Raw genomic sequence first — 13857 nt, forward strand, 5'->3', positions numbered from 1 at the left:
ACCCTTCTTTAGACCCTCTTGCAAAAAAGTCAGAATATGAGACACTGTAGCCTTCCGCGACGGCACTTCCAGACCCTGACACCAGGAGTCAAAAACCTTCCATACCCTGACATAAGCAACCGAGGTAGAGGGCTTACGAGCCTGCAGAAGAGTAGTAATGACCGACTCGGAATATCCTTTCCTTCTCAATTGCCGCCTCTCATAAGCCAAGCCGCTAGACAAAAGCGATCGGCCTGGTCGAAAAATACTGGACCCTGCCGAAGGAGTCTAGGCAGATGACCGAGCCGCAAGGGGCTGTCCACCGCTAGATTGATGAGGTCGGCGAACCACGGCCTCCTCGGCCACTCCGGAGCTACGAGAATGACGGGTCCCGTGTGGGATTCTATGCGACGCAATATTTTCCCCACCAACGGCCACGGTGGAAACACATACAGAAGAACGTGCGCAGGCCAGGGAAGAGCTAGCGCGTCTACGCCCTCCGACCCGTGTTCCCTTCTGCGACTGAAGAAGCGAGCTGCCTTGGCATTCAAACGAGTTGCCATGAGGTCCAACCGGGGAGTTCCCCACCGGCGACAGATGAGTCTGAGTGCCTCGGGAGATAGTTCCCACTCTCCCGGGTCTAGTCGTTGCCGGCTGAGATAGTCTGCTTGAACGTTGTCGACTCCTGCGATGTGGGACGCCGCAATCCGAGACAGGTGCTGCTCTGCCCACACAATCAACTGGCTGGCTTCGGTTGCTACCGGTAGACTCTGTGTACCGCCTTGCCGATTTATATACGCTACCGTGGTTGCGTTGTCGGACAGAACCCGAACTGCTCTGTCCCGAATCAAAGGCAGAAAGTGCTGTAATGCTAGGCGAACCGCCCTTGTTTCCAAACGATTGATCGACCACTTGGTCTGAGGAGGCGTCCAACGTCCCTGAGCGGACTGAGACTGACAGACTGCTCCCCAGCCCGTCAGACTGGCATCGGTCGTGACAATGATCCATTGAGGCGGATCCAAATCGGTGCCTTGGAGCAAGTGGACCGGATCCAACCACCATTGTAGACTGGTCCTCGCTGGGGGTAAGAGTGGCAAAGGTATCTGAAACTCTTCTGATTTGGGGTCCCAACGAGACAGAAGCGCCCTCTGTAGCGGCCGCATATGCGCAAATGACCACGGAACCAAATCCAGTGTGGATGCCATATATCCAAGAACCTGTAAGTAATCCCATACCACAGGCAGGGGAAGGGCGAGGAGACGGCGAACGTGCGCCATCAGACGCTCCATCCTTGCCTGTGGGAGAGAAACCTTTCCCACTTTCGTATCGAACGAGGCGCCCAGAAATTCCAAATTCTGGGAGGGGATCAGATGGCTCTTGGTGTAATTGACCACCCACCCCAAGGAGTGGAGCCGGTGAAGGACTGCCTGAATCGCATCTTCGCAGAGACGTCGCGATTTTGCTCGGATGAGCCAATTGTCCAAATACGGGTGTACCAACACTCCGTCTCTCCGAAGACTCACCGCCACCACCACCATTACCTTGGTGAACACCCTCGGAGCTGTCGCCAGACCGAACGGAAGAGCACAAAACTGGAAGTGAGATCCCAGGACCATAAAGCGCAGAAATCTTTGATGGAACTCTTGTATCCCTATGTGCAAGTAAGCCTCCGTGAGATCTAAGGAAGCCAAATACTCGCCTTTGTGTACCGCCGCTATGACCGAGCGCAGGGTCTCCATCCGAAACCGCGGTATGCGCAACGCCCTGTTGACTCGCTTGAGATCCAGAATCGGCCGAAATGTGCCCTCCTTCTTGGGAACGATGAAATAGATGGAATAACGGCCCGTGCGTTGCTCGGCGGGCGGCACAGGCACTATTGCACCCAGCGCCTGCAATCGCTCCAGGGTCTGAGCAATTCGCTGTTGCTTTACCCGAGAACCGCTGGGAGAGATAAGGAACAAATCGCGCAGGGGCCTTGCAAAATCTAGGGCGTAGCCGTGAGATATAATGTCGAGGACCCATTGGTCTGAGGTAATTGTGGCCCATTCCTCCCGAAAGTAAGAGAGTCGTCCTCCTACCTCCGGGACGGAGGAACGGACCGGCGTCCCTTCATTGAGCCGCCTTAGAGGTGGCGAAGGTATGAGACGCCCCTGCGCGTGCCGGCCTTCTACCACGAAAGGAAGGAGTCCATGACTGGGAACGCGGAGACGGCTGTCAGGTAGCAAAAGAGGACCCCCTTCCCGAGCGAAAACGGCGTTGCCCGCGAAACCGTCCGCGGAAGGTACCCGAAGGCTTGTCCTCTGGCAACTTAAACACTTTATTCTCCCCCAAAGATCGGATAAGGTCTTCTAACTCGGTGCCAAATAACAACTTGCCCCGAAAGGGAAAGGAACCGAGTTGGGCCTTGGAGGAAGAGTCCGCCGCCCAATGACACAGCCAGAGTAACCTCCGTGCCGACACAGCCGAAGACATAGACCGGGCCGAAGTGCGGAGGAGGTCATAAAAGGCATCCGCGGCGTAAGCCACCGCGGATTCTATACGGTTTGCTTGCTCTGCTTCATCCGGAGGCAGATCTTGAGATGTCAACATCTGTTGTACCCAACGAAGGGTAGCCCTTTGTACCATGCAGCTGCAAACGGCCGCCCGTACTCCCAAAGCCGAAACCTCAAAGATGCGCTTAAGCAACGTCTCCAGCTTCCGATCCTGAAGATCCTTAAGGGCCGTACCCCCTGTTACGGGAATGGTGGTATGTTTAGCCATGGCAGTGACCGCCGAATCCACCCTTGGCACCCTAAGGAGCTCCAAGGAATCCGCAGGGAGAGGGTAAAGCTTATCCATAGCGCGGCTGACCCTAAGAGTTGCCTCCGGATTATCCCATTCCTGGGAAACAAGCTGAAACAGTTTATTATGAAAAGGAAAGGCATGCGCAGGCATGCGGAGCCCGTCTAATTCAAAATCCCCTGGCTGGGAATTGGAGTCAACCTGGGGTACTGGAATCTTTAGTTCCCGAAGAACATGGGCAATCAAGGGATCCAGTTCTTCCTTATGAAATAAGCGGAGTATCTGAGGATCATCCCCCTCAACCGGGTCCGTACCCCCTACATCCATATCAGGATCCGGCGTGGATATTTTTTTTTTTTTTTTTTTCCTAGAGAGAGAGATAGCTGTGTAAGAGCATTTTTCATACATGTTTGAATTTCTTGTTTCATTTTGAAAGTTACAGTTTACTTGCTTGATCTTATCCTGGTTTTCTATGCTATCGATTATACTGAAGGGATGTAGGGGTGAGTACTGTCCTAATATAGGAAACATTTTCAGTTTTTCTCTGTCTCCCTCTGCTGGACAGGAGGCTCAACCCAGCCGTCTGGACTGATCCGTAGTACTACAGGAACGAAAATTAGCAGGTAAGAACCAATTTTCCTTTGTGCAGCGCTGCATCAGAAAGGCCTCCAGAGGTCGGGCCTGCTTCTGGCACCATCTTGTCTTCTCCACTGCACACTTTGTCAGTTGCCAGATTCTTTGTGCACCGACATTTATGCTGCAAAAATAGACCTCCAGAATGTCGCCGACACCCGCCACTAAGAACTACAAGGACGACACAGGATCAGGCACAGTTAAAAAAAAAAAAAAAAAAAAGTAAGAAACACTGCCAGCTTCAAGAGAGGAGGAGGAAAGAGCAGCTCTTCACCATGATGCCATCACTACGCCCCAAGGATATTCATTTTACAGTTTTCCCTATGAGACTCTTGGCGGAGCTGAATCCAGTGCTTTCATTATGTTTAAAAAAAAATAAAAATGGAAGAGCGTTCTATTTTGAATAGTGATTGTTGGTAGCACGCAGTAACGTTTAGGTGGTTTAGTGTCCACAGTTGCTTTTGAAGAAAAATACTGGCTGTAATGAGCTATATGAAAGGGACGACGAGTCCTTGTTCTCTGCCTCCACCTGCTGATTGAATTGCACAACCAGTGTGGACTGGCTTGCCCGAATGAAGAGGAACAAGCATTGCACACAAGCAAATTAAAACCAGCAGAAGACCCCCCCCTACCAGAAGCAGAGACTTCTTCTCGGTACATGTGTGTGTCTCTGTACCTTATTGTTCCGGGAACCGCTGGGGATAGTTGAAGAGGGGATTACCTTCCCTCTCCCACCAATGCTGCTAGGAAATCGAAAATGGCCGCTGTTTCTGTGCTGAGAGGAAAAAGTCTCAGCGCTAGACCCAGTGACCCGTGAGGCTTGTCCTGCTGGTGTGGTCATGACTCCCCCCCCCCAAACCCGCAACACAGCAAGCAGGAGAACAGTCCCTCAGTGCCATGGACGCAACACCCAGTCTCCTCCGCAGGCAGAGAAGCTGCTGAAACCCCCCCCCCCCCCCCCATCACCGAGCTCCCCGAGCTGTTAAGGAAGCTCCCCACCCTGGAACCCCATTGCTGCACAGATTCCTCTAACTAAATTTTGTTTTTTTCACTCTCAGAACAAATGAAGATACATAGAAACCAAAACTTGTTTTTTGGTTTTTTTTTTGCAGAGGTTCCGGTTCCAGGAGTGCAGGCCACATGGCAGAGCAGCAAAGCACCAGACCACTAGCTTTGTCCGTCTCTACGCCTTTTGCCAAAAACTTTATCGACCCAATCCAGGATAAATCGTATAAAAGGGATACTTCCCTGCTCCACTGGGCTTGCAGTGCAGAACTGCCTTCAGGTTCTACCACTGTCTCGTGGAGGATGAAGAATCTGGATCATCAGATGACCACCCCATCCAGCTTTCAGAAGGGTCACCAACCTCCTCCCTGCTAGTCCACCTCAAACCAGGGAGGGCTGGCTCCACCAGGACCTCACATCCCCATGGCAGGATCCAGAAAATGTCTCTTAAATTTTCTCTCTCTCTCCAGACTGCAGGTTTTACACAAATTACCATCTGCCGGAGCCAAATACTGAGGGACTGCAGGTGGCACACTGGGTTATGAAGCAGCGTCAGTGAAACTTTCTCTGTCTCTAGCTACTGGTAGGGAGGCAAAACCCAGCAGTCTCGACTGATCTTGGTACATAGAGTCCCCGATTTAGTCTTGTCACAGTAGCATATCAGCCATAGAACAAAAAAAAAAACCAAAACAAAAAAACACACAATTGAAATTGAGGAGTTACTGCACATTGCTTTACTTCTCATGCATCCCCATGAGAATAGCGCAGTCAGTTCCTTACGATATAGCTGACATTTTTCAGAACTATGTTCTTATGTTAGTAAGCAGTGACATTTCTGGATTAACAAATATTTCCTACTCCCAAGGTATGTGATCAGATTCCTTCATTCATCTTTGTTGAGATGAGAACTGATTAGAACTGCATCCCATACTGCCCCTGTCCACCCCTGCATACAATCCCTGGATGCCAACAGCAAGCAGTAGAACACTGCATCACCAGAGCAATCCAGAGACTGGGACATGAAGATACCTAGACAGGAATCCGCACGTCGCAGGAGCAGTGCAGTGGCACTCAGAGAATGGATAAACTTCATCATCACATCACATACAGGGAAGGCAGCAAAAGTCAAAGCAAACTGCATCTGCTCACTTTTCTTTGCTTATAAATTTTGGAAACATGAATAGAAATTTTGTTTATATCCCCATGAAGCAGTGCAATACCTCACACCAACCCAGAGGGACAGGAAGAGAAGCTCAATGAATTACTATTTGTGGCATTGCAGAGGAATAAAGACCTCTGCACAGAAGTCAGGCCTTTGAGCTCTGCTCTTTCACAACACATTAAGAAGGGCTGTGCCTGTACACTAAGATTTGAGAGGAAATGTTACACAGCAATATCCAGGCACCTTAACAAGAATATGCCATGTATCAAGATCCTAATTGACGGCCTGTTCATAGAAGTCCTGATAGCTCGTGCCACCTACTTAGAATGCTGGGCTTACCAATGCAGATGGCTTCTCCTTTGGTCGTAACGACCACAATTTCCTGATTGACCTCAATGCCATCTTCGTACCGAAGTACACCAGGAAGCATGATCTTGGCACCATAGCAGATTGCATTCACCTAAAAAGGGAGTGAAACAGAGGTTTAAGGCAACTTCCCAGAGTAGTATCTCCCAACCTAGAAGACAATTTTCCATTAAAGAAATACATATTCTACATAAAGAATGGATACAGTCGGGCAGAGCCATCAGCATTGGGTGATAGATGTAAGTCATCTTCACACAGCGTGTTAATGAAATCTGCTTCACATCATTTGGCTCCGGGCAATACAGGGATTGTATGGGGGGGAGATGCTAGGTGTCAGGGAACCACTGACAAGGTTGTGCTGAAGAGGAAGACTAGCACCAGAAATAGAAGCTGAAAAAACACTAGTCAGCCTCGCATTAATCCCTCTCAGATGAGACTGCCACCTCCCACACAAAACAAGTACAAAATTCCAGCCTGGCCTTTACAGCCTGAATAGGCTTTGAGGGCTAACTCAGAAAGGAATGTGTGGATTTATCTGCTTCCCTATATCTGTTGACAAAGCCACACATTCCTTTCTGAATTAAGCCTCAAATTTAGAGAAACAGGGAGTCAGAATCATTAGTGAAAGATAATAGTACTGATGAGGTTCTATCAACAATGAAATCATACATCAGAGACCATTACACTACAATTTTCTGTACGCAAAGGCCAAAAGCCACCAGTCCTGACCAGCAACATCCCATAACTATCCCTGCATAGTACACAGCAGAAATTGCTGCCCGTGCTCACCAGGCTATGACCGTACCATGTATTCACACATCAAGTTCATAACTTCATCAGCTTTACCTAAACCAAATACGCTCCCAACAATTTCAAGATCTGCATCAATTCACTGTTCCACAAGAATCCAATCTGTAAGAGGAGAGGGGAGGGCAGGGGGCGAGGTGGTAGGTGCTGAACTCACCGCACTGTCTTTCATAACAAGGCGTTTGTGGGATGTCAGCAGCTTCTCCAGCGGATAAATGACTCGTCGCAGGTAGGTCTCATCCTTGTTGTTGTCATATTGCCACTGTGCATCTAGCACGTCGTGCATAGTCACCATGTTGTCCTGAAGAATGCACACACTGTGAAGCTTTAGGCACCTTCCCACGCAGATAAGTATGCACAGGCATCTAAAGACTACACTGGTAAAACCTCCATGGCCCACAGACACTCCCAATGAGAGAAGTTGCATGAACAAAATCTACTGTGACCTCCCCAAGTAGTGGAGTAAGAAAACACAATGAAACCAAACAATGGATACACATTTCAAATCAGATTACATGATAAAAGTGTGATGGACAGTGCTACACCAGTGCTAATAGAAAAAAAATCCTCAAAGCACTTGCTATTTTTCCTCCAAATAAGTTGGTTTAACTGCGTACAAATCCACAAAATAACTTCTTGCCCAGAGCTGAATGCTAGAAGAGCAACCAAAAGATTTGCTATACAAGGCTGACTCTGGCCTTCTAATCCTCAATGTCTGCTGTTTCAATAAGAGCAAGACTTGTGTGGGCTGAGAGATTGAGGAGGCTTAATTGTCCCCCGCATCTCAGACTTCCTCCCCCAGCCTGTTTCACTGTCCCAAAGTTTAATTACCAGAACAGGGAATGCTGCCCTGAACCGAACTCAACACTCTGGGTAAGACAAGATAAGAAACCTTATATATATATAAATAACTGGGGAGGTGGGAAAAAAAAAAAAAGCCAAGGATACCTTCTCTCCAAGGACTCCAGAACGAACCCGTCGCAGCTCCTGCATCTGCCCTCCAACCCCCAGCAGCAGGCCTACATGTACACACAGTGTCCGGATGTAGGTGCCTGCCTCGCAGCTTATCCAGAAGATACCTGCAGTATGCACAAGCATAAGGCAAAACGAGTTATACGCAATCCTCCCATGTAACAAACGCTAAGCAGTTGACCGTTCTTCCACAGGTCAACAAGCACCTGCCTTCTGCAAACTGAAAACATTTAGCGGTAGATCGCAGAGCTGTTTGAGTCCTGTGCCCTAATGCTATGCCGCAGTGCCGATGGGAACTTTCACAAGAGCCCGTGACACCTGTGTCTGACACAAGGATGGAGTCGCAACTGAGCCATCAGCATTGGGTGATAGATGAGAGTCATCTTCACACAGAGTGCTAATGAAATCTGCTTGTCATCATTTGGCTCAGTGATGCCAGACTCTATATTAAAGATTAAGCCACGAAGCAGCGGGACACCAGCTTATGCCATGACACCTGTTTTAGTGTCACAATCTTCATTTCCCTGTTGTAAAGCACATGCTCTTACATCTCCATCCCTTACTTGTCACATCATGTAAAAAAAAAACCAAAAACAAAAAAACAAAGCACCCCACAACCCAGAGAATTAAGTGTTTTTGCCATCCTTTACAATATTTTACCACAAAAAAACTGGACCTATCATCCCAACAGGGTATCTACCTTTTTGAAAAATATATATAACAGCCACTTCCAGGATGAACAATCTATAAATTATGCGAACTGCATGAAAGCTACCAAAGTACAGGAACATTGAGAATCTCAGAAGCCGCTCTGTCTCAGTGCTTGTGCCACTAGAGCAGAGGTGGGCAAACATTTTGGCCCTCGGGCCAAATTGTAAGGCTCTACCTAAATGGAAGGCCACTAGGTGGAAGGTGAGGACAAAGTGGTGATATTGCCAAGCCTGGCCACTTGCACTGCCATGAGCTGAATGTGGCCCGCGGGCCATAGCTTGCACACCCCTCTGCATTAGTCAGAATGAGCCTCCAGAAGAAGCTCCAATCTGATTTCTGTACCTTACCCAATCTGCTCTCAGGATCATACTCTACAAGCTTGCTCTCGTAGATGGTTCTAACTCTCAGCTGCCTCTTGACAGCAGCAATGAGGGGAGGTCGCTGGAAGACTGCACCTGTCAGAGTTTCAAGAGCCTGGAGGTCAAGCAGAGAAACCAAGTTCAGGTTTAACCCACAGGTAACATAGGTTTTCTCACCTTATTAAATGGGAATCAAACATTTGTCCATTTCCATAACAAGATTCACTTGAAAGTTAAGCAGCACAAGAAAATAAGGGAAGCACTTCCACCATACATGATCAGATTCGCTCATTCATCTTTGTGGAGATGAGGCTCTGTGATAAGGCCTGCATCTCATGTCTGCCCTGTCCGCCCCTGCAGACTCCCCCAACACTAGCAGCACGCAGTAGAACACTGTGGAGGCATTTGGAGAGAGAGAGAGGACATGGAGACCCAGAAACAGGAAGCCACATGCTGCAGGAGCGGCAGTGCAGTGGCACTCAGAGAATGGATAAACTGCAACATCATGTCACATACAGGGAAGGCAGCATAAGCAACAAAGAAGAGAAGAGGGGAGCACATGAGCAAGCCCAGTATCAAAATACTCGCTAAACGGTTTGAGTGGGGACAAAAACTGCTTAACAGCAACAGAAAATGTGGAATCTGGGATCAAAAAATGCAGTGAAAAACACTAATTAGTGTTTTGCCAAATGTGCTTCCAGTTTATTTTCTGCACAGCAGAATTCACAGTACAAGAATTGAGCTATCTTACAAAGGCCAAGATATATACATGCCCTTCAGTTTGGAAACTATGAGCTCCAGCTCACAAACTTTAGCTTTAAGATTGAAAATATGGTTTACTATTTCAGTGACAAGTAGAGACTACTACTTGTAATGTAGTACAACTGCTAAAATCTAGAACATTCACTCTTCTTAAAGTATGAAGTACATAAAACATGGAGACATTTAGCCTTACCTGATAATTTCCTTTTCCTTGAATCCTACTAGACCAGTCCAGATGCATGGGTTTATACCATCCTACCAGATATAGAGAGAACTACAAATTTTAAAGGATCAGGACCACAGGTTCTGACACCTTCATCTACTGGAGACAGAAATACTGAAAGATCGCAGGTGGCACACCGGTATAAGAGGGGGTGTTCCTCAAGTTTTTCTCTGTCTCCATCTGCTGGAAGGGAGGCATAACCCAGCACTCTGGACTGATCCGGGTACATACGGGGAACTACAAATTTAAGTGACCGTATCACTGGAATATAGAATAGTGCAGCACAGGCAATTGCCAGAATCCTTACATCAAAGCAACAGAAGTAAAACGCTTGAAACTTTCCACACAACACAAGAAATCTTCCAAAACAAGTTCTTCTCCCTTCAACAGTATTGGGGAAGAGAACAGACAAAGATTGAGAATCCTTCTGTTCACCCCAAAAGAATGAAACTCTACAACCCCGAGAACCTCAACCTAAGAGTGCAGTGCAGCCACCGACATTCTCAGGAAGCTCCTTGACTTGTCTAGCAAGATTCAATGGAAGGAAGTTATCTTGTTAGACCAATCCAAACGCACGGAAATTACCCAAGCCCAAACTTGGGAAGGAAGAAAGGGCAGCTTTAAGAACTCCTGATTCAAAAACCACGTATTGCTTGGCTAGTATATCCAACTTGTAGTGCTAATTAAAGGAATGTAACAAAGGTTAAGTAGCAAGCTTACACGCCAATCAAGCACTTTAGCTTCTGCTCAAGAGGATGTCCACAGCACAAAGGAACAAAATGCCCCTTTAAGACATAAAATGAGGAAATAAGTTTCCTTAATCCACCTGGATAAAAAGGACTTTGAAACTACTTCACTTTTCAAAGACTCTAAAAAGAACAAAAACCAGCCTACTGGTCTTCCAAATGGGATTAGTGAATTTTAGATATCTATGGACCATATGATGAACATACAAAAATCTGATTTAATTTTACCCTGACATTCTGATTCCGAGAATGCAGATGAGAAGCCTTCCGATTTAAAAGCAAAACTGACATTTATGCCATCTTTATCTAAGTCAAAAAGACTATCTGCAGAACACACTAAATATCTGTCAAAAGAATGGAGAAATTATGTAGCTGATAATTTTGTTTTCTGCAGTGTAGACAGATGGACTCAGGACCAATGGGTCATGTGCTAGGAGATGGAGACTGAATCAGGTTTCAAAGCTGACATCACCCTAGATACACCCCTGCACTGACCTCAGCCATTCAGTATTCACTTCAAAAGCCATTGTGGACATACTATTGAAAAACTATAATAAAATTTGAATACAGCTTAATAACTTGATTAAAGACTAAAAACATAAGTGCTGAATCCCAGCAATATTATAGATGCCCTGATCTAGGGATAGGGCGACTGCTTACACATAACCTCTTGGAACCAAGATTCACCTCATGGGCGATTCCTTAGCACTGTTCATGGGCAGGATGCAGAGTCCATTTGTCTACACTAAGGAAAACGAAATTATCAGGTAAGTAATTTCTCCATTTCCTAGAGTGTAGCCAGATGGACTCAGGACCAATGGGGTGTACTAAAGCTACTCCCAAACAGGGCAGGAGGCTGTCCGCGGTCCGGTTAGAACCACCCTCACAAAGGCTTAATCCACTTGGGCCTGGACATCCAAGCGATAGAACCTGGAGAAGGTGTGCAAGGAAGACCATGTCGCTGCTCGGCAAATATCAACGGGAGACAGTAGCTTAGCTACCGCCCAGGATACTACCTGGGCCCCAGTAGAATGAGCTTTAACCTGAAGGGGTAAAGGCTTCCCTGCCTCTACATAAGCTCCCTCGGTTACTTCCTTGATCCAGCGAGATATGGTAGTTCCCGAAGATGCTTCGCTTGTTTCCTTCCACTGTGAGGAACAAACAAATGGTCCGTCTTGCGCACCGGTTCTGAACATTTGAGATATCATACTAAAGGAAAACTGGTTCTTACCTAATTTTCGTTCCTGTAGTACCACAGATCAGTGCAGACAGTTAGGTTTTGCCTCCCTTCCAGCAGATGGAGACAGAGCACGTTTTGAAGCCACCACCTCTTAACCCGGTATGCCACCTGCACCACTTCAGCATAAATCTGTACCCAAGCAAGATAAAATTCACTTAACTTTGAACACAACCTTCCCCATAATGAGCAGAGAAATAAGGTAAAAAAAAAACAAACCATCAGAAAAAGAACCTGGCCATTCTTCAGAGACACACAAAGAGGTAAGAAATACAGGCAGGTCATGCAGACTCTCTCCATGCTTTTCCATTCTCCCGGGCGGGCATCTGGACTTATCAGTGGTACTGCAGGAACGAAAATTAGCAGGGACATGACCTGCTGGTCACCTGGAGGCTCTCTTCCAATGACTTAGTCTGGATCAGCCTGTTGTCTAAGTAAGGGTGCAACTAATAAAGGCAGCCCAGTACCACAAAGTGTAGGAAACGCTGGTAGTCTTGATGGATTGGAATATGAAGGTACGTCCCCAAGAAGTTCAGGGAGGTTAAGAACTCTCCCAGTTGTACGGCCATTATGACAGAATGAATAGTTTCCATGTGGAAGTGAATTATCTGCAGATGACAATTGACGCGCGAGGTCCAGGATAGGACAAAATGAACCCTCCTTCTTGGGTACGATAAAATAGATGGAATAATGCCCCGTATTTTACTGGGGTTTAGGTACCGGAGTTATAGCCCTCAAACTGAGAAGCCTTATCAATGTAGATTCCACTGCCAGTTTCTTGTGCTGGGAGTGACAAGGTGACATGAACATGTCCAGAGGCACGCTGCAAAATTCCAGAGCATATACTTCATATGCTGTCCAGTACCCATTTGTCTGACGTGATCTTGACCCACCGCCGATAGAAAAGGGATAGTCTGCCCCCTATTTCCTCGGCCCATGGATGGGTCGGCCAAACTTCATTTGGAAGTTCGGGTCAAACCTAAGCCCGAACCAGTTCCTCTTTTTGGTTGTCGGCTCCGAAAAGACAGAGAACTTCCTGAGGGTCGAGATGTCTGAAATGATGAGTTTCTGTGGGGCCAAAAGCACAGGGAGCCGCTGGCTCGATCCATCATGGGCGACAGGCGCTGTGACTTTTTTCTTATATCTTCCGCTAGCTGCGGTACTGGAGATTCACCCCACTTACTGGCCAATTTTTCCAACTCACTTCTGAATAGGAGGGATCCCATAAAGGGCATCTTTGTGAGGTTTACATCCACTGACCAATTTCACAGCCACAGCAGTCTTCTGGCCACCACCACTGAGGCTACTCCTCCGGCCGAGATACGCACTAGGTCAGAGCTTGCATCCGCTAGGAAGACCACGGCAGGCTCCATCACCTCTCTGGAATGCGCCCGAGCTATCTGCCTCCCTTGAGAAAAGCAGATACAAATGATCCACCAACAGGACGTTATCTGCAGTGTCATTGCTGTCACGTCAAAGGCTTGCTTAAGGATGAACTCCAACCACCTATCGTGCGCATCCTTCAAGGCCTCTGCTCCCTCTACTGGGATAGTTTGCTTCAAAATGGCGCAGACCTGGGTATCCTCCTCAGGAAATGCAGGCGTACTTTGGCCGCCGGGCCCAGAGCCTCCAATGCCTGACCTCCTTTAAAGCTGGCTTCCGGGGCGTCCCACTCCAGGTCAATCAACTCCTTGATGGCTTCCAGCATTGGGAAATAGCAAGAGGCTTTCCGTAGACACACCAGGATGGGATTCTTCTTTGGTTCCGTCAAAGGGTTCACGCCAGGAACTCAGTCTTCAGGGTCTGGGAAACCAAGATGGCAATTCATCTCTGTGGAAAAACCGTCATAGTACGGTATGGCTCCAAGCCTAAAGGGATTTCCCAGTCCTCCAATGAGTCTGCATCCCCTTTGTCTTCCATGATGTCTAGGTCCCTTGTCAGGGATACCCTTGGTGAGGCATGTCCCGAAGCATGCTGACAAGGCGAGGCCTTCCCAGCTGGTGCTCAGTCCAGGCAGGGGCAGCAGCTGAGTGCACCTGAACAAAGGTTTAAGGCCCTGCTAGAATTCCACCCAAGAAAAAATATATTTTTTCTTCAACACTTACCTGGGCTCA

At 47.6% G+C, this 13857-nt stretch overlaps 1 protein-coding gene and 5 non-coding genes across 7 annotated transcripts in view; all 6 read right to left on the reverse strand.

Annotated features, from left to right (window-relative positions):
- DKC1 (dyskerin pseudouridine synthase 1) overlaps positions 1–13857 on the reverse strand; it is a 53501-nt gene that overhangs the window by 20170 nt on the left and 19474 nt on the right. For both annotated transcript variants that reach the window (XM_029607201.1, XM_029607200.1), the window contains exons 7-10: positions 8764–8890; positions 7682–7812; positions 6891–7034; positions 5900–6020 (exon numbers count right to left, since the gene is read on the reverse strand). In XM_029607201.1, coding sequence (XP_029463061.1) covers positions 5900–6020; positions 6891–7034; positions 7682–7812; positions 8764–8890 — 523 coding nt within the window. The remainder of the gene's footprint in view (positions 1–5899; positions 6021–6890; positions 7035–7681; positions 7813–8763; positions 8891–13857) is intronic.
- On the reverse strand, positions 5268–5502 carry LOC115094765. Its single transcript, XR_003857618.1, has one exon. It is a non-coding gene; the product is annotated as a small nucleolar RNA SNORD17 (small nucleolar RNA).
- LOC115094757 lies at positions 6142–6217 on the reverse strand. Its single transcript, XR_003857611.1, has one exon. It is a non-coding gene; the product is annotated as a small nucleolar RNA SNORD83 (small nucleolar RNA).
- Positions 7473–7608, reverse strand: LOC115094763. The gene has a single exon (XR_003857616.1). It is a non-coding gene; the product is annotated as a small nucleolar RNA SNORA36 family (small nucleolar RNA).
- LOC115094756 lies at positions 8056–8131 on the reverse strand. Its single transcript, XR_003857610.1, has one exon. It is a non-coding gene; the product is annotated as a small nucleolar RNA SNORD83 (small nucleolar RNA).
- On the reverse strand, positions 9050–9287 carry LOC115094766. Its single transcript, XR_003857619.1, has one exon. It is a non-coding gene; the product is annotated as a small nucleolar RNA SNORD17 (small nucleolar RNA).

The sequence above is a fragment of the Rhinatrema bivittatum genome, chromosome 6 (genome assembly GCF_901001135.1).
Source record: "Rhinatrema bivittatum chromosome 6, aRhiBiv1.1, whole genome shotgun sequence".
NCBI lineage: Eukaryota > Metazoa > Chordata > Amphibia > Gymnophiona > Rhinatrematidae > Rhinatrema > Rhinatrema bivittatum.